The sequence below is a fragment of the Pezoporus flaviventris genome, unplaced genomic scaffold (genome assembly GCF_033815535.1).
Source record: "Pezoporus flaviventris isolate CSIRO_AGI_PZ_B2104156 unplaced genomic scaffold, CSIRO_AGI_Pfla_v1 ptg000007l, whole genome shotgun sequence".
Taxonomy (NCBI): Eukaryota; Metazoa; Chordata; class Aves; order Psittaciformes; family Psittacidae; genus Pezoporus; species Pezoporus flaviventris.
Genome location: NW_026892555.1, coordinates 94,964,345 through 94,986,390, shown reverse-complemented (window position 1 = coordinate 94,986,390; position 22,046 = coordinate 94,964,345). Strand labels below are relative to the sequence as shown.

At 42.0% G+C, this 22,046-nt stretch overlaps 1 protein-coding gene across 4 annotated transcripts in view; it reads left to right on the top strand.

Annotated features, from left to right (window-relative positions):
- Nucleotides 1-22,046, top strand: part of KIAA0319 (KIAA0319 ortholog) — a 55,439-nt gene that overhangs the window by 6,817 nt on the left and 26,576 nt on the right. For 3 of the 4 annotated variants that reach the window (XM_061449595.1, XM_061449594.1, XM_061449592.1), the window contains exons 1-3: nucleotides 12,344-12,461; nucleotides 12,629-12,790; nucleotides 17,999-18,771. In XM_061449595.1, the coding sequence (XP_061305579.1) occupies nucleotides 12,742-12,790; nucleotides 17,999-18,771 (822 nt within the window). In that variant the 5' untranslated portion in view covers nucleotides 12,344-12,461; nucleotides 12,629-12,741. Of the gene's footprint in view, nucleotides 1-12,343; nucleotides 12,462-12,628; nucleotides 12,791-17,998; nucleotides 18,772-22,046 lie in introns of those variants that run through there. The other variant, XM_061449593.1, reaches the window with a different exon arrangement.

Sequence of the window (22,046 nt, the reverse complement as noted above, 5' to 3'; positions counted from 1 at the left end):
GGATATAAGGAGGAAATTCTTTCCTGTGAGGGTGGTGAGGCACTGGAATAGATTGCCCAGGGAGGTTGTGAATGCTCCATCCCTGGCGGTGTTCAAGACCAGGTTGGATGAGGCCTTGGGTGACATGGTTTAGTGGGAGGTGTCCCTGCCCATGGCAGGGGGGTTGGAACTAGATGATCTTAAGGTCCTTTCCAACCCTAACTATTCTATGATTCTGTGATTCTATGATCTTTCCATACAGCTGACCTCTGACTGCATTGGTTTGGGATGCTGAGCAGGCTGCAAACTTCAGTGGTACCATGGGAGATAGGGAGTTTCAATTGACAGCTTTCTGAGCCTGCTAGCAAAATCTCTGTCAGGAATGTTTTCAAAACAATTGATTTCCCTTTCCTCCCCATGTGCACAGACATGGGATCTGTTTCAGGTGGAGCTCTTAAGACCCTTTCCCCCTATACCTTCTGTGATGCTGAATAAATTAGCCTTGCTGTAGGCTTTTTCACATATGGGTTGTATGGACTTTGCTTATAAATCTTTCCTTTAAGAAAGCACATGTGATGCTTTATGTTTGCTGATTTTGATAGTGGTACTAAATGTATATCCTTAGTAGGAAATACATAATTATAAAGGTGGAGTTGTGATGCTCTATATCCAGCAGTCTCCAATTACAGTGCTGTAGAGGAAGCACAGAACCACTGTAATGGATATTGTACCCATGGGGAGAAATCCTTCCTACTGTCAGGCCGTTAGCTTTCAATTTCTGTCATAAAGTGTCTTTCTGTACAAATTTATAATCTAATTTAGCTGCAGATATAGTTGGATTTTCCATTTAAGTACCTAATATCTTTCTGTATGGTGCCAGGGTATGATTGCTGAGTATTTTTCAGGATGATGTGACTTTGCACAGAGTAGGTAGGAATTCAGTCCATTCAATTGGAGGTAATATGAATGCTGTTAGCCTAATGACAGGTTTCAGTTTGTCAGCCTTTATGAAGGGGCAGTTTTGTGGTTGGTTCCTGTCCTAATGCATTTTCCTTGATAAATCTGCCCTCTGTTCCTCTGTACAGTTTATAAACTCTTGTACATGTTGCAGAAAGTTCCACTGGTTAAGTATAGATGGATTTTAAAGAAATAAAATGTGCTCAGGGGTCTGAGGTGGGGTTCCAGAGGTTTGCATCTCAGGGGGAGGTTGTGTGCACACTTGCACTTTAGCTGTGTATTAACAGACAAGTTGTTTTCCAAACAACAGAGATAGTGAGTGTTCTGTGGATCTGTGTTGTGAGGTCAAACAAAGATTTTCCATTGTCTTTGTGTGTGCCTTTACATTTTTTTCCATGTACTCCCCTCTTTCCACAGACTGTACAGGTGGTGTGATACATGGGTTATATTTTCAGTTATAGAAATTGGTTGACTTGGTTTTTGGGGGGTGGGCTTCTAGAAGTTGATGTTGCAATTTTGTCTTGTCTGGCTTGGCTGTTTTTACAGAAGTTATAGGAATTTATCTGCTGGTAATCTGTTCTTTTGTGGTCAGTGGCTTACAGTATACTGTAAGTGAAAAAGGGGATATACGTACACAGTGGTCAAGTAAGCTTTTTCTCTGCAGGGGATCAGACTAACAATGCTAACAATGGATATAAACCTTGGCACAGTCATGCGGGTGACAATTTACTGACTGCTGTTATATCAACACACAAGATCTGAAGTCTAGAAATGGATGTACGGCATCCAGCTGCATTGAGTCTTTTCTTGAAGGTGATAAAAGAGCAAGACATAAATGGAGACAGTATTTATGTACTTCACTTGCAAGATTTTGGCTGATCTGGCTCCCTGCTCTTGTTCCCACACCATCCTATGCAAGTTCTTTTTCTGCAGTGGGTGTGATTGTGTCTCAGGCAGTGGCTGGGTGTTCAGTAATCTCAAAAATGGTCAGTTAGCTTTGTTGACTAACATTGCTTGAGCTAGTCTCTGCTGATCAATCTCTGAACAACCCTTGAAGGCTACTATAAATTAGATGGCTTAAGTAACTTCTGTTTTTATAACAGGATAGTTTTTCCAATAAAAAAACAAAAAGAACCCCATACCCTAAAATCCTAGCACATCCATTTGACTTCAGGTGTCAAACTGTTGTTTCCTCTGCTGTATGGGGTATTGTTAATTAATGAGGTTGTATCAGTCACCTGAAGACCATAAACAAGAAAGTTGGATTTTCATTTTTAAGTAGGTTCCAGGAAACTTTTTCAGTAAAACTTAAATTTAAGTGTAGTAGCTCTGTTGTCTTCCTCCACGGTGTTTGCATTCTTGCTGTTAACTGCAATAATGTCAAAGTGAAATGTAGTAGATGGTTGAGTTGCAACAATTCAAATTGCAGTGAACAGTTATTAACAGAAAAACCTCTGCTACCCTTTCTGTACCTGGTATTGCTTTGGCTGAAGTTGTAAACTTTTCTTGTTTCAAAACAACCTCATGTTTTATGTGGCAGTAGCCTTTACATTTTGGAGGCAGAGAGTGTCTGCATTTTCCTTGGAACTGTGAACTTTCTGTGTTCAGCACTTCTGAGATCAGTGTCCTGGTTTTGTCCATAGTATATTTACAAACTTGGGTCCTCTGGATCTGCAAGTATTACCTTTGATGCTTTGATGATTAGCTTAGATCAAGCTACAAGAAGAGTTGATTTTATTTATTTATACATTTTTAAAGTATTGGATCTTAAATAGCAGTATTAACAATTGCAAGGATTTAAGTATCATAAATGAGATCTCCTAAATCCTGACACTGACTTAAATGGGATCATGAGTTTACCCCATGAAGTTTTCCTTAAAAAATCAGAACCAAACAAATCCAAAACAAACAACCAAGGCACCCCTACCCTAGCCTAAACAAATAGTATTTAAAGTCTGGACAATCTGTGAAAGGCTCAATCTTGTGGGTTCAAATTGTAAGACTTTCTTTAGAGCAATGAGAGGTATTTTTTTTATTTTTTTTCCTACTGAAGGCTGAGACTTTTTCAAGAATTACTGTAGTTCAGAAAGTAGCACTTAAGGAAAAATTGCCAAAATCCTAAGAACTGCAGTACAACAATGATGGTTTGAATCAATTAATAGTTCCTTTTTATTTTTGAGGGCTTACAGTCTAATTTGAGGGGGGAAAAATACTTAGTTTCAGTGCTATAGCAAAATTTTTGTTGTATTTTCAATATCGTTACTTATGACTTTGAGCAAGTGCAAAATAAATAAATTTTTGTGTTCTGTGTATTTACATGGTCCAGCTTGAAGTAAGTGAGTACCTTTCTTCTAACTCCTAGTAATTGACTTGAGATTCTCCAGAAACATCAGCTCCCATCCGCAAATTGTACCTCTCTGCAAAAGGATGTCTTGGTATCTAGTTGGTGCTGGATGTGTAGTGCAGCTTGTAGTATTTCTTGCTTTCTGTCAGAATGGCTCTTGAACTAGGAAGTGGTTTGAGACCATACAACTTAGTCATACAGCTCTTGTAACAACTTCAGGCTTTGCAAAGCTGAAAAGGATTTGTACCACCTTTTCTGCATGTGTGTCTCTCTTCCAGGCAGTCTGCTGAATTGCCTTTTCCTCTCCACCCCCACATCCACAGCTCAAAACTCATGCTGTGTACAGCCGTTGGATAGTTTTCTTCTGTCTGTTTTCCTGTTGTAAAAATAGTTAAATACTGGAGGGAGATAGAGAAATTCTGAAATACCCTTCATGGGAGCCTTAGGACAGGTTAAAATTCTGAAGAAGGATGCTTTGTCTTGCCTCTGGGCTGTAGAGAGAGCAAGATACCATCTTGTTCCTTCAGGTTCTGCTCTCCCTTTCCAGGTCTCACTTCGTTTGCACTGCAGAGTGTGTATTTGATGACAGCAGAGGGAATTGACAAGTGAGGCCATGTTCTTGTGAAAATGTAAAACTTACGTAAAATAGATCATGTTGTTTTAGAGGAATTGGTCAATAGTTTGCCTCTCTTCTGAGGAGAGATGTTTCTATATCCCTGTGAGTCTGTTAGTGGGGAGTCCAGGGCTCTCAGATGTCTAAACAATCTCACTCTGTGATGCTAACTCTTACTGAGGTTAGTTTTTGGTCTGTGGTGTCCCTCCCTGCTGGTCTAGCTGATAGGTCTGGCTGATATATAATGTCTCTGTTGCAAACTAAGTAGTAAGAGTCCTGAATTATTCTGACCTTATTCCACTTCCTATTGTATGCCATCATATGATGTAAATCCTGACACTGATAATAGTGTTTTAATTTCACCATTAAAATTCCACCATTCATTGGTGAATTTAAAATATTTTCTTCCATGTAAATAATCCTTGACACCATATATGGAGAGCTTTAAACTAGATTCGAAGGGGGATGGGGTTGTAGCTGGGCTTGCCCCAGTGGGGCAGCACTCCAGAATTGATGAAGACTGGGAGGCCTCCTATAATCCTAGGGTGAAATCGGTGTGCTCAGCTCGCTCCCTGAAATGCCTGTACACCAATGCGCGCAGCATGGGAAATAAGCAGGAGGAGTTGGAAACCTGTGTTAAGTCAGGAGACTGTGACCTGGTGGCAATTACAGAGACGTGGTGGGACAGCTCACATGACTGGAATGTAGTCATGGAGGGCTATGTCCTTTTCAGGAAAGACAGGCCAGCCAGACAGGTGGTGGGGTTGCTCTTTATGTGTGGGAGCAGCTACAGTGCACCGAGTTCTGTCCAGGGACAGATGACGAGCGAGTTGAGAGTCTGTGGGTGAGAATTAAGGGGCAGGCTGGCAGGGGGGATACTGTTGTAGGTGTCTGTTACAGACCACCGGATCAGGGTGAGGAAGTTGACGAGGCCTTCTACAGGCAGCTGAGAGTGGCCTCACAATCACAGGCTGTGGTCATCGTGGGGGATTTTAACTTCCCTGATGTTTGCTGAAAGGACCACTCGGCAACCCAGCCGCAGTCCAGGAGGTTCCTCCAGTGTATGGATGATAACTTCCTCCTGCAAATGGTGGATGAGCCAACCAGGAGAGGAGCGCTGCTGGATCTCATCCTCACTAACAAGGAGGATCTGGTTGAAGCAGTAAGGGTTGAGGGCTGCCTTGGTTGCAGCGACCACGAGATGGTGGAGTTCAGGATCTTGTGTGGCAGGACTAGTAGAATAGCAAGTAGAATTGCAACCCTGGACTTTAGCAGGGCAAACTTTGGTCTTTTCAAGCAATTGCTAGGGGAAATCCCATGGGCAAGGCTGTTTGAAGGTAAAGGGGCCCAAGATAGTTGGTTGGCATTCAAGGATTGCTTTTTCTGAGCCCAAGATTGGAGCATCCCGACACGTAGGAAGTCAAGAGGGCCAGGAGACCTGCGTGGCTAAATAGGGAATTGCTGGGTATGCTCAAGTGGAAGAGGAGAGTTTACAGGTCATGGGAGGAGGGGCTGGCCACTTGGGAGGAATATAAGGCTGCTGCTAGAGGATGTAGGAAGGCAGCTAGGATGACTAAGGCCTCCTTAGAATTAAACCTGGCGAGAAGGGTCAAGGACAGCAAAAAGAGCTTTTTCAAATACATGGCAGATAAAACTAACACCAGAGGCAATGTAGGCCCACTGATGAATGGGATGGGTGCCCTGGTGACAGAAGATACAGAGATGGCAGAGTTACTGAATGCCTTCTTTGTCTCTGTCTACTCTGCTGCAGGCAGTCCTGAAGAGCCCTGAACCCCTGAGACCTTAGATGAAGTCAGGTCAACGGAGCGGTCTGCCTTAGTCGATGAGGAATGGGTTAGAGACCAGTTGAGCAATCTGGACATCCATAAATCCATGGGTCCAGATGAGATGCACCCGTGGGTGCTGAGGGAACTGGCGAAAGTCATTGCTAGACCACTCTCCATCATCTTTACCAAGTCTTGGGAAATGGGAGAGGTGCCTGAGGACTGGAGGAAAGCAAATGTCACTCCAGTCTTCAAAAAGGGCAAGAAGGAGGACCCGGGTAACTATAGACTGGTCAGCCTCACCTCCATCCCTGGGAAAGTGATGGAACACCTTATCCTTGGTATCATCTTAAGGCATATCAAGTATAAGAGGGTTATGAGGGGCAGTCAACATGGCTTCACCAAGGGGAAATCATGCTTGACCAATCTCTTAGCTTTTTATGAGGAAGTAACACGGTGATTGGATGATGGCAGAGCGGTGGGTGTGGTCTACCTTGACTTCAGCAAAGCATTTGACACAGTCTCCCACAGCATCCTCACGGCTAAATTGAGGAAGTGTGGTCTGGATGATCAGGTAGTGAGGTGGACTGCGAACTGGCTGAAGGAGAGAAGCCAGAGAGTTGTAGTCTATGGGGCGGAGTCTAGTTGGAGGCCTGTAACCAGTGGAGTGCCTGGGACCGGTATTATTTAATATATTCATCAACGATTTAGATGAGGGAATTGAGTGTACTGTCAGCAAGTTTGCTGATGACACTAAGCTGGGAGGAGTGGCTGACACGCCAGAAGGCTGTGCTGCCATCCAGCGAGACCTGGACAGGCTGGAGAGTTGGGCAGGGAGTAACTTGATGAAATGTAACAAGGGAAAGTGTAGAGTCCTGCATCTGGGCAGGAACAACCCCAGGTTCCAGTATAGGTTGGGGAACAGCCTGTTAGAGAGCAGTGTAGGGGAGAGGGACCTGGGGGTCCTAGTGGACGACAGGATGACCATGAGCCAACACTGTGCCCTTGTGGCTAAGAAGGCCAATGGCATCCTGGGGTGTATTAGAAGGGGGGTGGTTAGTAGGTCGAGAGAGGTCCTCCTTCCCCTCTACTCTGCCCTGGTGAGACTGCATCTGGAATATTGTGTCCAGTTCTGGGCCCCTCAGTTCAAGAAGGACAGGGACCTGCTGGAGAGAGTCCAGCGCAGGGCAACTAAGATGATTAAGGGAGTGGAGCATCTCCCTTATGAGGAAAGACTGAGGGAGCTGGGTCCCTATAGTTTGGAGAAGAGGAGACTGAGGGGCGACCTTATTAGTGTATATAAATCTATAAAGGGGGAGTGTCACGAGGATGGAGCCAGGCTCTACTCAGTGGCAAACAATGATAGGACAAGGGGTAATGGGTACAAACTGGAACACAAGAGGTTCCACTTAAACTTGAGAAGAAACTTCTTCTCAGTGAGGGTGACAGAACACTGGAACAGGCTGCCCAGGTAGGTTGTGGAGTCTCCTTCCCTGGAGACATTCAAAACCCGCCTGGACACATTCCTGTGTAACATTATCTAGGTGTTCCTGCTCCAGCAGGGGGATTGGACTAGATGATCTTTTGAGGTCCCTTCCAATCTCTAGCATACTGTGTATACTGTGTGTATACCTGCTGCTTCATCTTTAAGATTTCCATTGTTGTTTGTTCCCTCCACAGCAGTTGTATTCTTGTAGAATAAAAGTTACTCTTTCCCTCAAGCACTGCTGGTTTTGTTTTTATTTGTCCAGTTGGTGTCAACATTTAACAGAGCTGTGGGAACTGGTAGAGCACCTGGTCCGTCCAGTATATATCATCCAGGGTATTTTCAGCTATTCAGTTTGTTGGTTGATCACCATTAACTTGCAGTTTGTGCCCTGAACTTGACTGAGGTAATTGACATAGAGTTGGAATGTAACAACAATCTAATGTCATCCTTGAACAAGATATGTGGGAGCCCCTCTGAATGAAGCAGAGAGATGTTTGTAATTACAGCTACATCCTGTAGCTACAATAACTTTCCATCAGTAATCGTGGTCTTGCTTTCAGGTACAGATACCTATTGTTAGAAAATTGTGTGAGAGGAAGGTGACTTTGCATAGATCATAAGTACTGATGTCTGTGATAACTTCTATATCTGCTCAAGGGCTTGAAAATTATTCCTTTTATTTAGATGCCTAGTGTGTGGCTGTTTTGATGTTGTGTGTGTTCATACAGTATCTGTTAATGTTGAAGCTCCTAGTGCTTCCACATATTCTGATTTTTTTTTTTTTTTGTGGTGTTAGACATGCTACTGCCATGAAGTTCTGTTTTACTTTCTTCTACAGTATTAGTACAATGTTAATGCTCAGCTATTAACGAACTGGCTCAGGTATTAATACAGGTACAAGAGCTAATGAAAAAACTGATTTGAATTCTTCATGAAGGGTGGATTTTCTGAAAGAATGTCTTACGTTTAGTAGAAGCATTGATGTGTGTGTATATATGTATATAGACACTTGCATTAAGAATACGACCACCAAATTGGTAATGTGTTCATTTATTCAGCTGTCCTGCTTTTTATGAGAGATGCTGTCAGTTAAAAAAAACAGGTGTTTTGCTTTAGCTGTGGCTTGAGTTTCAGATGCTGTTTCAGTATTTCTTCTGGCTTGTTACCTAGCTCTTCTAATGACCAGAAAGATAAGGACGTGAGAAGTCCCTGCTTGTCTTCTCTACCAGTGCTAGCTGTGGCTGTTGAGGACCCTTGTTCTCCTGGAGATTTCTGCTGTCTGGCATTGTTCTCTCTGGCTGCTTTCATGACACTGCTTGTTCCTGTATCCGATTTTGTTAGCGTGAAGGGATTCTACTACACCTTTTGTAGAGCACTGGTATATCGCCTTATGCTCTATTTGCTTGTATAGGATTTGAATGTATTCCCAGAATGTACAGGTAATTCGGTCTGTACATGTTTTTACTGTTATAGTCCTGGTCTAATTAGGTGTAGGAGGTGGCAGGATAACTCTACTTGGCTGGCCTGTTTCTTCCTTTGAGGGAGAAAATTACTTGAGTCCAGGTGAACCAAATGCAGGGTGAGATTTGAGGTGAAGGGGGGCAATACAGCCAATTCCTTTTCCTTGGAAAGCTGTCATACTTCATGTGTTATTTAACAAAAGATGTTGTGGTCCTGATGAGCAACTCTGTATGTTTAAAAGATCGTAAAGTCGAAATGCTTGTATTGAAGGATCAGTTTAGAATTCCCGCTTCTCCTGTTGGCTAAGGCATTGCCAGAAGCTGGCAGCTGGAACAGGAAAACATGGCTTTCAGAGTAGTATATATGTATATGTACAATACCTGTATATTTTTACCACATCTGCCTATAAATGTCTCAAGGCTGCAGTTCCTCATCTAGCTAAGTGTGGGAGTCAGACTTGAACTGTTAAGAGCCAAGCAATTCCGCAGTTACTACCAGCAGTGCTGTCTGCTCCTGTTGTAACAAAGACAATGGGCTTTGTGATGCCAGTGAAGCATAGGAATTCAGCTAGAAAATCTTGCGGCCTTCGTTATTTTTAACTGCTGGAATATCATGGCTGGCCACCTTAAAATTTGATGTCTCTTGTGTTCGTGTGATGAAACTTACGCTCGGGAACAGTACAGTATCATGGGGAAGGTGAGAGGAACATTGCATATGTACACTACAGCAGTGTTTACTGTCATAACTGTTTAAGAAAGCATGCAGGTTTTGGTAATTACGTTCTCATCTGTGGATCAGAACCTATGCACTGAATTGTTACTGTGTGAGCTTTGTGTCTGAGCTTGATTCTAATATCAGGGAATGCAACTTCTGATATGTGGAAATTAAGCATCAATAGATGTGTAGCTGCAAGGAAGCATGGGAGGACACAGTGCTGCATTTGTGCATTCACTGTGTCCTCACATTGTGTGTCTCGTATGGATTCAAGGAAGATTGTGCATGCAGTCCCAAGTCTAGTATTTTGTAGCTTTGGTAATCCATTTTCTTAATAAATAAATAAATAAAAACAACCACCAACAACAACAAAACACCAACCAACCAAATACTGGCACACAGAAAAACTAACCAGAAAAATAACCCACCACTGTTTACTACAAGTGCTTGTGTTTCTGAACTCAGGACAAGTAATGCTGCAAAAATCAGGATCATTTATGTGGTGTCTTAATGTTTTTCATAGCATTGTTACAAGTAGTCATGTGGACTTATCAGTCAACTATTACGCAGGAGACAGAAGCTGCTCCTTTTAGTCACAGTGAGATAGTGAAGTTTGCCTTGCAGAGGAAAAAGACCTATAAAAATTACTTTTCTGCCTCTGATCAGTGTTCTGTCCTTGTGATGTTCTGATACTGAGCCTGATGCATTTTTCCTTAGGCTAAAGGACCAAAAGTCTGTCTTAGGCATCTGGTCCATTTGACTGCTTCTGGAAAGGAGTGAAGGTTACAGCAAATGCACAGTAACTCAGAAACCTTGAGTTTCAATAAGCTTTTCTGCAAATCACAGGTTTTGGTAGCTAACAACCTTTCCAAATCTAGAGAGATTTCCATAGAAACTGGAAAAAGGCTGTATGTGAAATTATGTCTTGTCATAATATCTTCCCTCCCTCTCAGTCTGTTGAGGTATTTGGGGTGTATGTGTTAATAAGTTGGAAATACATACTAGGTTGTCCGTCCTATCTGTGCTCCTCTGTTCCCATTCTCAAAAGCAACAGAAACACTCTAAAATATTGGAGTTTATAGAAACTGTATGCTCTGTATGACACTGGTTTAGTTTGAATGTTCTTGAATAAAACACTAAAAAATAATCACTTTGGATAATGTGTTAGAATGGATGTGCAAATGATCAAAATGGCCAGGTGTATGCTGGTGGGTTCAGCTTGAAAGGCTTAAGAAGTCATCTAGAGATAACTGCCTGTATAGCTGAGAGCCAGGATAGATTCGTCAAGGGACAGTCATGCTTTACCAGCCTCTTAGACATTTCATTATAGAAATGATTCTGCATGCTAAGTGGTACTTTTGGAACTATTTGGCTTAAAAAAACAAAAACAAAAAAAAGCTTTGGGGCTTTTTATCTGTTATAAAAACCATAACTTTATAGATGGAAGGAAGGAAGAGCAATGGGGGAATGCAAGACTAAAAATGGTGCTATTGCTGAAGAGTTTGTCTGATAGGAGTGGTACTTGTAAGCATCCAGACAACCTGTTGATCTTTCTAAGGTGAAGCCTTCCTAAATTAGTCCTATTCACTCTAAATTAGTCCTATTCACTAAAGAGGAGCATGGCTGTTCTGTAGCTATTCAGTGTATTCTGTCAGGAACTGTTTCCCGAGAGAACATCTAACTGCAGATACTGAAATAGTGTCATTCTAGAAGCAGTGTAATGTGGTGTGATATGTTTTGTGGGGTTTTTTGGTGACAGTTACTTCTCATCAGAGATAAGCTGTTTTAGGAAGAGGAGTTTTATTGATGTTGGATAGAACAAAGGTCACAAAAGTCAAGTAAGATTTTAAATTGGGTACCAGAATTTTGGAAAGTTAGTAATAGTCTTTCCTGGTTTTGCAGGGAGCTTGCCCAAATGTGTGTATATATATATATATATATATATTTTTTTTTTTTTTTTTACTTAGGATTTGTTTTTAAACCTAATCTGTTATTTTCTCCTTGCTTTAGTGATGTTCTGTGGTCATTTTGCTTATGTCTTGAGCGCAGTTAGTGTTTGTACCACAGACTTGAGGAGTTGTCCAGTACTCTCTGACCACACTCCTTTAGATGTTCCACTTGTGGAGGGTGTAATGTTTAATATCAGATTCACTTATCTGGAGATGTAATGTGGGATTTCCGATTTAGCAACAAAATACAAATATGCTGAAATTACAATGCAAATATACATTACACCTGGCAAAATATAGCAGTGGCTGGATACAGTTCAGTTGCAATACCAGTGTGATTCTGATTGCTGGTCTCTATACTCAGCTCGCCATTGTAACACTGGGCATCCTCTGTAACTGGGAAGGAAGGCATGAGTTGAAGCCAGTTCAAGCCCCTTGCACTCTTCAGAATTCCTCTGTTGTTCAGTTTTTATACTCTCTGTTGGGCTGAGCCACATATTCACTTCCCCCTGCTGATCTGGCTAGCTCAGGGAGGCATTCACACTCCTCAGTGAATTCCCTGGGAGAAATGTTTACACCATCAGTTGCTCGGCTCAGCTGTTAACAGCTGTTTAACAAGTCACATAATGAATAATCACGGGGAATAGACTGGGATGCTCTGCCTTGAGAAGGGCTGTTCTCCAAAGAAACCTCACTGTTTTCAATTTACAGAAGTGTCTTTTGGTCAAATATCTACTTAGGATCCTTTATGTGGGAGGGGGTGTGAGTTTGGCTAAATTTTTTTGTCCTCACATGAGTAATGCAACTTCAAACTATTTGTTGTTAGTAGATCTGTTTCTTGCTTAGGCTGCCTTATTTGGAGAATTCAGTATCCTGTAAGGAGTTTACCTAGGAATTCTGGAGAAGTGTCTGCTTGCATTACCTGGATAGCTGGGAGGTATCCAGCTTGAGGGCTATCTCAAGAGCTGATTTAACACTGCATGAATTTTAGCATGGACATGCTGACCATGATTCCTCAGTTAAGAGTACTTTCTATTTTCTGTTTAAAGTCAGAGCAAAGCCGGGTTCTAGATAACTGAAGACAGAATATCTGAGGGTTTTGAGGTACAGAAACACAGCCATGCAAATCTTTTAGGGACATTTCTGCATCTTCAGAGAATGAGATTTCCAGGTAGGTAATTTGTTCTGTATCTTCACCTTGGCTGGTAAACTGTGTCATCCATCAAGAAGTCAGGAAGTAATAATAAAGCCTGCATTTAACCTGTTTATTGGCTTTTACTCTTCTATTCTAATTAATGCTCACATCTGACCTATTTTTTCCTGTCCTGTTTGTTGCAGTGCTTCATGGCTACAGCAGGGTACTAAACAATATTAGAGGAAATCAACATTAAGACGCATAATTTCTACACAGCTGGTTGGAAAAGCTGTTGTCACTGCCTTCCTGGTGCAGCATGGCATTTGGACTTGGTGTTCTCTGCCTGTTACTATGGGCAATAACAGGTAGGATATTACTTCTTGTGTGTCTGAGTCATGAACAACAAGTGAGTGCTCCTGGGGTGTATATGCAGGTGTGAATGAAATATGTCCCAGCTCTTGCCTTATTCATCTTGTGACTCCTCAGTGCTAACAGCTACATAACTGGCAGTTGGTGGCAGTGGAGGAACAAAGCTGGGAGCTGTTTGGAGCCAATTTCAATAGGATGTTTCGGTGCAGATGCATGGGGCAGGAAGGAGTAGTGGGAGAGTTCAGTTTTCCTTCTTTCTCTTGCAAGACAACAATTTAAGAATGATGTATTGCTTATGTTCTAAGCTGCCTATTTTCTTCTGGAACATCATAAGATGCTTGATTTATGAGAAGCACAAATGCATTTGTTTACATCTCTCATCTCACCATCTGCTTTACAGACGTGTATTTCCTTTCAAAGCTCACAGGAAAGTCCTGTAAGCTTCTGCTTCAGCCAAAGACATAGGTAAATTACTTTCTTTAGTAATCAGATAGGTTAACAAATAGTAATTCTTAGTACTGGTTTTGTGTCGTAGGGAGATTTATTCTGGTGCAGGCAGTTTTGGCATGGCAACTACAGAACAATATATTCAAGGATGGTGTGTATTTCTTTAAAAGAGTGTCTGAAATCTGGCTGTGGGGATAGTGGCAGTATTGATGTTAGCAAGAATTTAAAAAATAATGCTCCGTTACCTGGCTTTCATCTCCTGTAGTATAAACAGGATTGGATGTTTCATGAGGATAAACATTGCTAATGTGATAAGGGTTGCATGGACTACTGAATTTGGAAATACTGGATGCCGAGGAGTAGGTATTAACTACAGCTGAGGGGTGATGGGCATTAACTACAGCTGTGCTCATGGCTGGTTTGCAGTAATCCTCAAAATCATCCTGGGCATCTTATAATGCCAAGCTTTTTGAGGAGAACATGGAGCTGCGGTTTTTGTTACTGTAGTAAATAATAAGTATGCCTTCTGTAAACAAGTAAAGTGCTCTCCTGTGAGATACTGAGTACCTGCTGTAGGGTCCATGTCAGTATCTTTAAAAAAAAAAAAAAACACTTCAAAAGAAAGCAGTAATGTGCAGTAAATACTGAATTTTGGCTGTGTAGAATGTCACAGTTTTAGATTTTTGATGATGCTGTTAATTGCTAGCAGGCTAGAATATCCTCAGTGTTCATGTAGAAAGTGGTTTTGTTCTTTAGCTGCAATTTTGCTATGCTTTCTTGATATACCTGAGAACAAAATAATTATGCTCAGACTGCTGGCTGTATTCCAAGCCTCTCCCTGGATCTTGGGTACCAGAACACAGTGTTTAGGGGCTAATATATTCTGGTATCACACATTATTTTAGTATAAATTTTAGTATTTATTTCCATCTTGGTAATTTGCAGTATTTTCCATCCAAGTGGAGCTCTAAACTGGAAGGTACTTGCTGTTTTTTTCAGGATATATTTGCTGAAATACATCAGTGGATGCTCTCCTGTGTTAAGTTAAATGTACTGCTTTTTAGTGCAAGCTTTAAGATGGATTGACTTGGGCTCATGAAGCTGCTAGACGTTCATTCTGCAGTTTTTCTGTGCACATGAGCTTGTGATTCTAAAAGCTACTTAGGAGAAAAAAAGTTTTCTTACCACTTCTTTTAACATAAGATAATGAGAAGGCTGGCAAATGAGAAAGGCTTGACATTGCATCTATCAGAGAATAGAGAAATGGGCTTAGTAGGGAATATATTCAAAAGGGTATTGAAGAATCTGCTGCCATTTATCAAAGGAAATTTGAGGAGGTCTGCTCCTTCCTGTTTAGATTATATTTGTTTGAGTCTTTTATTTTGTGTGTGGTGGCTCTTGGCTAATAGTTTTTGACTGCTTTTCATGAATATGGTGGGTTGATGTTGGCTGGCTGCCAGGTGCCCGGCAAGTTGCTCTATCACTACCCCTTCTCAACAAGGCAGAAGATAAAAATATGATTAAAAGCTCACAGGCCAAGATCAGGACAGGGAGATCACATACAAGTTACATTCAAGAGCTAACTAGACTAGACATAGATAAAATAATTTATTGCCAGTTAATTAGAGTAGGATAATGAGAAGTAAGAGCAGATCTAGAAATACGTTCCCCCTGTTCCTGCCAGGAGTCTGCTCCAACATGGGCTCTCCCCAGGGTCACAGCTTGATTCAGGGCTTATTTACCTGCTCTGGTGTGGGGTCCTCCACAGGCAGCAGGTATATATCTGCTCCTCCATGGACCTCTGTGGGCTGCAGGGGGCCAACCTGCTTAACCATGGTCTGTACCACAGGCTGCAGGCGAATCTCTGCTCTGACACCTGCAGGATCTCCTCCCCTTTCTTCACTGACCTTGTGTGTGCTGACCTGTTTCACTCCTCTCTCCTGCCTCCTGCTGTTGTACAGTGTTTTTTACGCCTTCTTAAATATGTCATCAAAAAGGTGATGTACCAGTGTACCAATGTCGCTGATAGGCTCAGCATTGGCCAACAGTCAGTTCCTCTTGGAAATGACATGGGGACAGCTTCTGGTGTCTTTCCACAGAAGCATGCCTGCAGTCCATTTCTTCCCACCCTCGACTACCAAAACCTTGCCACATAAACCCAATACAATGGGTTAAAAAAAAAGAAAAGCAGCTAGAACAGTAGACAGGTCACCCAGTGGATCAGATGCATACCACTGACTCAAGTTTGTGCCTCTCGGGAGGCTTGAGCTGGATGTGGTGATAGATGGTGGGTACCATGTATACCATGTACCATTCTTCTGCCACTCAGCATCTGGTGCAGTTTGGACGAAGCTTCCCAAACCTGCAGATGCAGCTTCTCTTTTCTCCAAGTAGGCAGTCCTTACAATGCCAGTTTCATTTCACTGGCTTATATCCATTCATTGATGAAATCAACTTAAATTGAAATAGATTTAAATTATTCTGGCCATTAATAAAAAGCAATCGTTTTAAGGGTAACGCATCCAAAAAATTACTGACTCCTCCCCCCACTGCTTTCCACCACAGGAAGAATTTACTTTGTAACTGGGAATCCAGGACCTTGGAATCAATTAATCTGAAGCAGGCATATTCTAATCTGGCGTTTGTGGCAGACCTTCCAGGTAGTGCTACTGAAATGCATTTCTGGAAATACAATAGTGTTCTCCTGACTGGCTCTCAGTTTTCTCTTACTGTGTGTTTATATTGTGATGCTTTGTTCTGAAATAAGCCACTCCAACAAAATGCGAAGATGGATTGGCAGATAATTGCAGTCACAGGTGTTGAGCAGCCTCGTCTCGTTTTGAACTCCATGCAGCCCAGCCATAGATTACATGGCCTCACAGAGTCTGCTAGACATCACCAGTGTCCTTTTCTTTAGTCTGGGAGAGCGGATGTTTCCAGACGCATAGCAAGCCATCAATTTTCAAAATATTTCACTATGGGTGGTCTTGGACTTTGAAGAATAATGAGCACCCTTTTCTTACCTCGTGTCTAAGGCATGAAACACATGCCAGGACAAAGGACACTTTAAGATGTAGGCATGTCTTTGAAATCGTAGTGGAACCACTAGCCTGTGTTTGCAGTGCATTCTTTCTTACTTATACTGCCATGGCTACGTGTTCTAGTAATGTGTTCTGGTTCACACAGGTCTTTCCAAAGGCAAGATGGTGTAGTGTCTGATAACCATCTTTGAGATTATAGTGAGTTATGCAGTATGCCAGGTTAGTTCATATTGTCCACGTCTCTGTTGGAAGTGTTGAGTGTTTCCCTGTGAAGGGATGTATGTAATGGCTGCACTGGTGCATCTACTCTTGTAAACTTTTTGTTTGGTTGGTTGTTTTTCTTCTTGAATTGAAGTTAATCTACTTTGCAAGCTGTACATTGATCCCAGGCACTATGATGCCTGACAGGTATTTCAGTAGCTGTATTCAGATCACGTATTGTGGAAGAGTGTACTGCAGTTTAGCCCAGGAGATGTGGTGGGATCTGTAGTGTGGTGGTTGGACGCAGTGCATGGACAAGAGAATCTGCATCTCTGAGGCTCTAGGTCACGACCAGACCTAACCCTTATTGCCATCTTATTCCTATTCTTTGATTTAATTTTTCCTGCTTATCAGTTCAACAGATTTGAGCTGGAATCAATCAGTCAAGCTGCCTTTTCTTTTTGTCCTGCCATATACTGTTCTGAACAAAGAGGCTCCTACTGCCAGAACTTAACTGTTAATGATATACAGAGCAGTCAACTTTATCTTCCCTTACTGTGTGAGCTCCACAGTGGTCTCATCTTGTTTTCATTGGTTGACTTAGGAAGTCTAGTTTTAAAACATGTTAAGAAGAATGTCCTGGTTTTACTCAACTGATTTTTGAAGCATGATAAGATTTTTTTTTTTTTTTTCAAGTTGCATTTTGGCGAGAGGAATTCTGAAGAGCAGTTATAACCAGGAAAAAGCACCTAGAAAAGACGTTAAAAGTTGACCGAGATACACAGTATGTTGATTCATGCTTGATTTGAACACTTCACACTCAGTCTGTGATGTGCTTAAAAATAATTCTGCTGACATACTAAAAGTACTTCACTGCACAGGAAGGAAAGATGCTCTGTATTGGAGCGACCTCTTGTGATTTCTCATGAGCTAGTGGTTAAAGTGGCAGAAGTTGGAGAGCTCACCCAGTTTTTGTATTAAGTTCAGCAATTAGGTTGGTATGAGTGACTCTTAATGAAGTTCAAGTGAGATGGCAAATGTTTCTTCTATGTAAAATTTTGCTGCCTTCTCCCTGAAATGCAACAATGATATGTTACAGCCTTTTATTTGAGTTTTGTTTTAAAACATGTTTTGTTCACTATGCTATGATAATGGAAATGGAGGTACCCCATTTTTTTTTTTGTGCATGTTTCTTGCTCTGTTCCTGGTTTTAAGTATTGGCAACTCACTTTCATTTCTTATGTATTTGTAGAAAGGGAGTAAAAAGTACTTTGCAAAACATATGAAGATCCTATACTGAAAAATCCTTCAAAGTACAAATGCTACTGCAAAGGGATGCATTGGGGAAAAAAAAGTAACGGAGTAGTGATGATGTCAGTGAGAAGAAATGAGCTTATTTTAGCAGGGTACCACCTGTTTTTATCTTGTTTCTTGTGATAAGCCATTTTTGGTCACAGTAAACTATATTATGGCTTGATTGTAGTGTTGTGCCTTATGTTGGTGGTGTTGTTTCAGGTTCCAGTTGTGAGCAGTGCAGAGAAGGAGCGACGTACTCGGGTGCAGTAATATCTCCCAACTTAGATACCACTAAAATTATGCGAATTCCTCACGCTATGTCTGTGTCGGACTGCATCGCCGCGTGTTGTGACCTCTCTGGTTGTGACTTGTCCTGGATGTTTGAACGTCGCTGTTACATCGTGAACTGTCAACACAAGGAGAACTGTGAACCTAAAAAAATAGAAACTGTAAAATCCTATCTTACTTTTGTGCTGAGGCCTTCTCAGAGGCCAGCCTCACTGCTGGGATTTGGGCAAGTGATCCCAAGCATGGTCCACTCCGTGGGACTCCAGAATGAGCCATCTGAGGAAGTGAGTAGCCTGAAGGAGCTGTCTCTGCTTGGCAAAGATCCCAGCCTTGAGGAGATACCTGAATACATTGATGATTATAAGGAGCTGGAACAGGACCCCTTTCAGATGAGCATCAAACATGAGCAGAAGGACAGCATGGATTATACTGACTGGGGCCCGGTGGTGGCAGGTGAAAACAGCTTCAACTATTCCATGGGTGATGATGGAGATAACCAGGAAGACATTGTTGAGAAGAAAGGAGAGTCTGGGAAAAGGGAAAGCCTTCTGAATAAAAACAGCTCTGAATTCCACTCTGTCACTGAACACTCCATAGAGAGGTTGTCATCTCTCCCAGAGATTACACCGTTCCCTAGGAAGACATTTGAAAGTGAAGCAGCTGTTCAGCTTCTTCAACAACCTGATGATGGTTTGCAAAAAGAGGTAGGTTTGTCCCTCAGGAAGCAGGCAGAGTATGGTGAGGCGAGTTTGCAATGGTTTTGTTTTTCAAATCAATTTAGGTTATTGCTTTGTAATGTAACAAGTCTCAAATGACTTACAGTCTTATTAGAGTGTAGAAAAGGCTGAAAGCAGTTCATCTGTCTTATTAGGCAGATGAATTGCTAAAGGACTCTTCTGTCAGATAAGGAGCAGAGCTGCTTTTGGGACACTGGGGTTTCCTTGGAAGTGTACAGAGGAGTGTGCTTGGACCTGCTGGAATGGTGCTATGGTATTCTTCCCTTCTGACACTTGGTGGCTCGTCAGCAGTAGTCAGCTGAGCAATACCAGTGGACTCTAGTATCCAAAAGCCAAGACCAGTAACTATAAGTTCCTCCATCAATAAAATTAAGCCTATTTTATGGGTTTCATGTTACTAATGCATAGCAGTGTTACAGACATAATGGAGCTGAATACCTTCTGTAACGTTCTTAAAACATATTAGAGAGTCAAGGTACATAAGGGGCAGTAGCGGCTTTGGACTACGATGTACAGCAGGATAAAGTGGATAAGTTGTTTTTGTTCTCAGAATCCTTTTCTTGAGTCTGTCAATAATAAAATAAGTTAAATATTTAAAGCCAAATTTAGATAATTAAGTAAGAGGCACCTTTTTCTCTATTTATGCCCATCAGTTTGATCAGTTGAGACTAAAGGGGCTCCAGTTTCTTAAGAACAGGGTGGGATCAGTTGGAAAGGTGAAACAGGCTGTAAGGTCAACATTTACTGGGTTTGACACACACACCCCTGCTAGAGGGAGGAGGAAGTTAAGCTCTGTTAGCTGGATTGCTCTAAATTCCACCAGATTTTATGACCAGCAGCTACCTATCTCTTGCTGTAAAAATGATAATTTATTGCCATTACCATAGGGAAGAAAATACTTGTCACAGATTTAATGCAGCTCTCTTACTTAAGATGAGATTCATGGAGGGGACAGCCGAAATGTTCCTCAGGGAACTGAATGACTGTTTTTTTGGGTTGTTTTGGGGGTTTTGGTTGTTTTTTTTTTTCCTTTGGATATGGGGGTGTTCTTGTTTTCTGTGGGAATTCTCAAGAGATTTACACTCAAGTCAAACCCTGAGAACTGAAGGACATGGGCCCTCATGGGTGGTGTGTTTATTTTGTAACAAGCAGTTGTGGCTGTACAGGTGGGTAAAAGCAAACAAAAAAATCCCACAAAGCTCATACCAACAGAACTGCCTACCCTGTTCACTCCAAGAAAGAGTCCTTTCTTTTCTTTCCTTTTCCTTTTGGTTCCCAAGCTAGAATTTGGGTTAACCTTGCTTTCTACATCTGCTCAGGAATACCTCTCAACAATAGTTTCTGTCTGAGAACTTAATTCCTGATATTGCCCCTGCCCCATTGCTGCCTGCTAACGTTCCTAATTTAAGTTATCTTTTTTGGCTGAGACACTGCTTTGCATGTGACAGTACCATGGAGCAGCTTTTTTGACTGCAGTCTTGCCTAGGCTTGCCAACTGAAAAGATGTTTGGTGCCATTGCAGAAGACGGTGATCCAGGAAAGGTATGTTTGAGGTGACTTTGTCCCCATCTGTCCTACAAAGGCAGTATGGCTGCTTCTCAGCTGATAGATTGGAAAAGGGCCAGGAGAGAAGGAAAACCAGAGGGAACTCGGAAAAGTAGACATGCCTCAAATTTGGCAGGCAAAGAAGCGCTTTGGTTTTCCAAAGTGTGTTAAAGCAGATCTTTTTGGAAGATGTGGGATGGAGTGATTATGTAAAGGAGAGCTAGCTGTCTTTTGTCAAGGCATGAGGCAGGACAGGCTTGAGGCTCTTACCATGTGTGATAATATTGTCAAGGGCGAGATTCCAGCTGAGGGTATAAGTTTGGTATGCCAAGGGCACTACCTAGGAGAGCTGCAGTCTCTGATCCTGTTGTCAATGTCCCAGCTGCGCAGAGACATCATATTACTCTCTGCCTATTTGGCAGAGCTGGAGATATGACCACAAAGGTGCTTGCATCGTCTTTTTTTACAGAACCATCTTAGTGGGTCCTTTGCAGCCTCACAGGTCAAGCAGCCACAGTCCCCAGCGCTGCTGTTACTGTCCCAGCTGCACAGGGATCTTTCCTCTCTGTCCTTAACTGAAGGCAGAGATGAAGTTGCAGATGACTTCCATACACTCTGTTTCCTTGCAGGCTGGGAAGCCAGTCCCTGATGTCACCTTGGTGCTCCCAGCTGCACAGGGAGCTTTTCCTCCTGTCCACATCCAAGGCAGAGCTACTGTGATTTCCTAGGGAGGCAACAGACTGCAGAATGAAAGTGGAGCAACTGAAGAGAAGCTGAGAGCTCAGACTATTCAGCTTTGATCAGAGAGGGTTCAGGAGTGTCTTACCAATGTGTATAAATAACCATGGCAGGAGTGAAGATGGGCTCTTTTCAGTGCTGTCCAGTAACAAGAGACAATGGGCATAAATTGAAATGCAAGGAATTTTATTTAAACACTAAAACCATTCCATTTCTTTTTTCTTGTGATGGTGGTGGAACACTGGAACAGGTTTTCCAGAGGTTGTGGATTATCTGTCCTTGGGGATAGTCAAAAGCTGACTGGACATGGTCTTGAGCAGCCTGATGTATCTGACCCTGCTTTGGGGAGCAGAGTTTATTAGGCCATCTCTAGAGGTTTCTTCCCACCTCGGACACTGTGTGATATCAATGTGCATTTTACCAATCTTCATAATCCTATTCTTCAGTTAATAGATTATGTGTACATATAATAGCAGTATATGTCTTCATGTGCCACACATAGTAGCCCTAGTTAGTAAAATGCTTTTCTCTAGGCGTTAGGTCAGAAATATGTCTTGAGAAGGTAAGGAGAAACTGTTTGCCCTTTGAGACTAATGTGTCATTGAAAGGTGATATGGCTTAAGGGAGAGGGGCAAGGTGTTGGGCAAGGCTAACACAGTGCTGAGTTATTCTGTAAAACTTGCTGTGTTCTTTGCTGAAGTTCTGATTTACCACAAGCTGGGTGAGAGACAACACTACTACAGCTTGGTGACTGATGTGGACAGATTTAGGGTTTTATTAGTAATGAGGAAACAAGAAGGCATGAGGAAGTTCTGGTCTGAGCAGATACAGTAAGAGGCAAGGATTCTGTTATGTTTGTGTGTAAAGCATGAAGACAATAATACTTACCACACAGACTTCCTGTCATTGGGTTTTAAAGGTTTATGACTGTGTTTAGAGCTGTCCTACTGTTCTTTGTT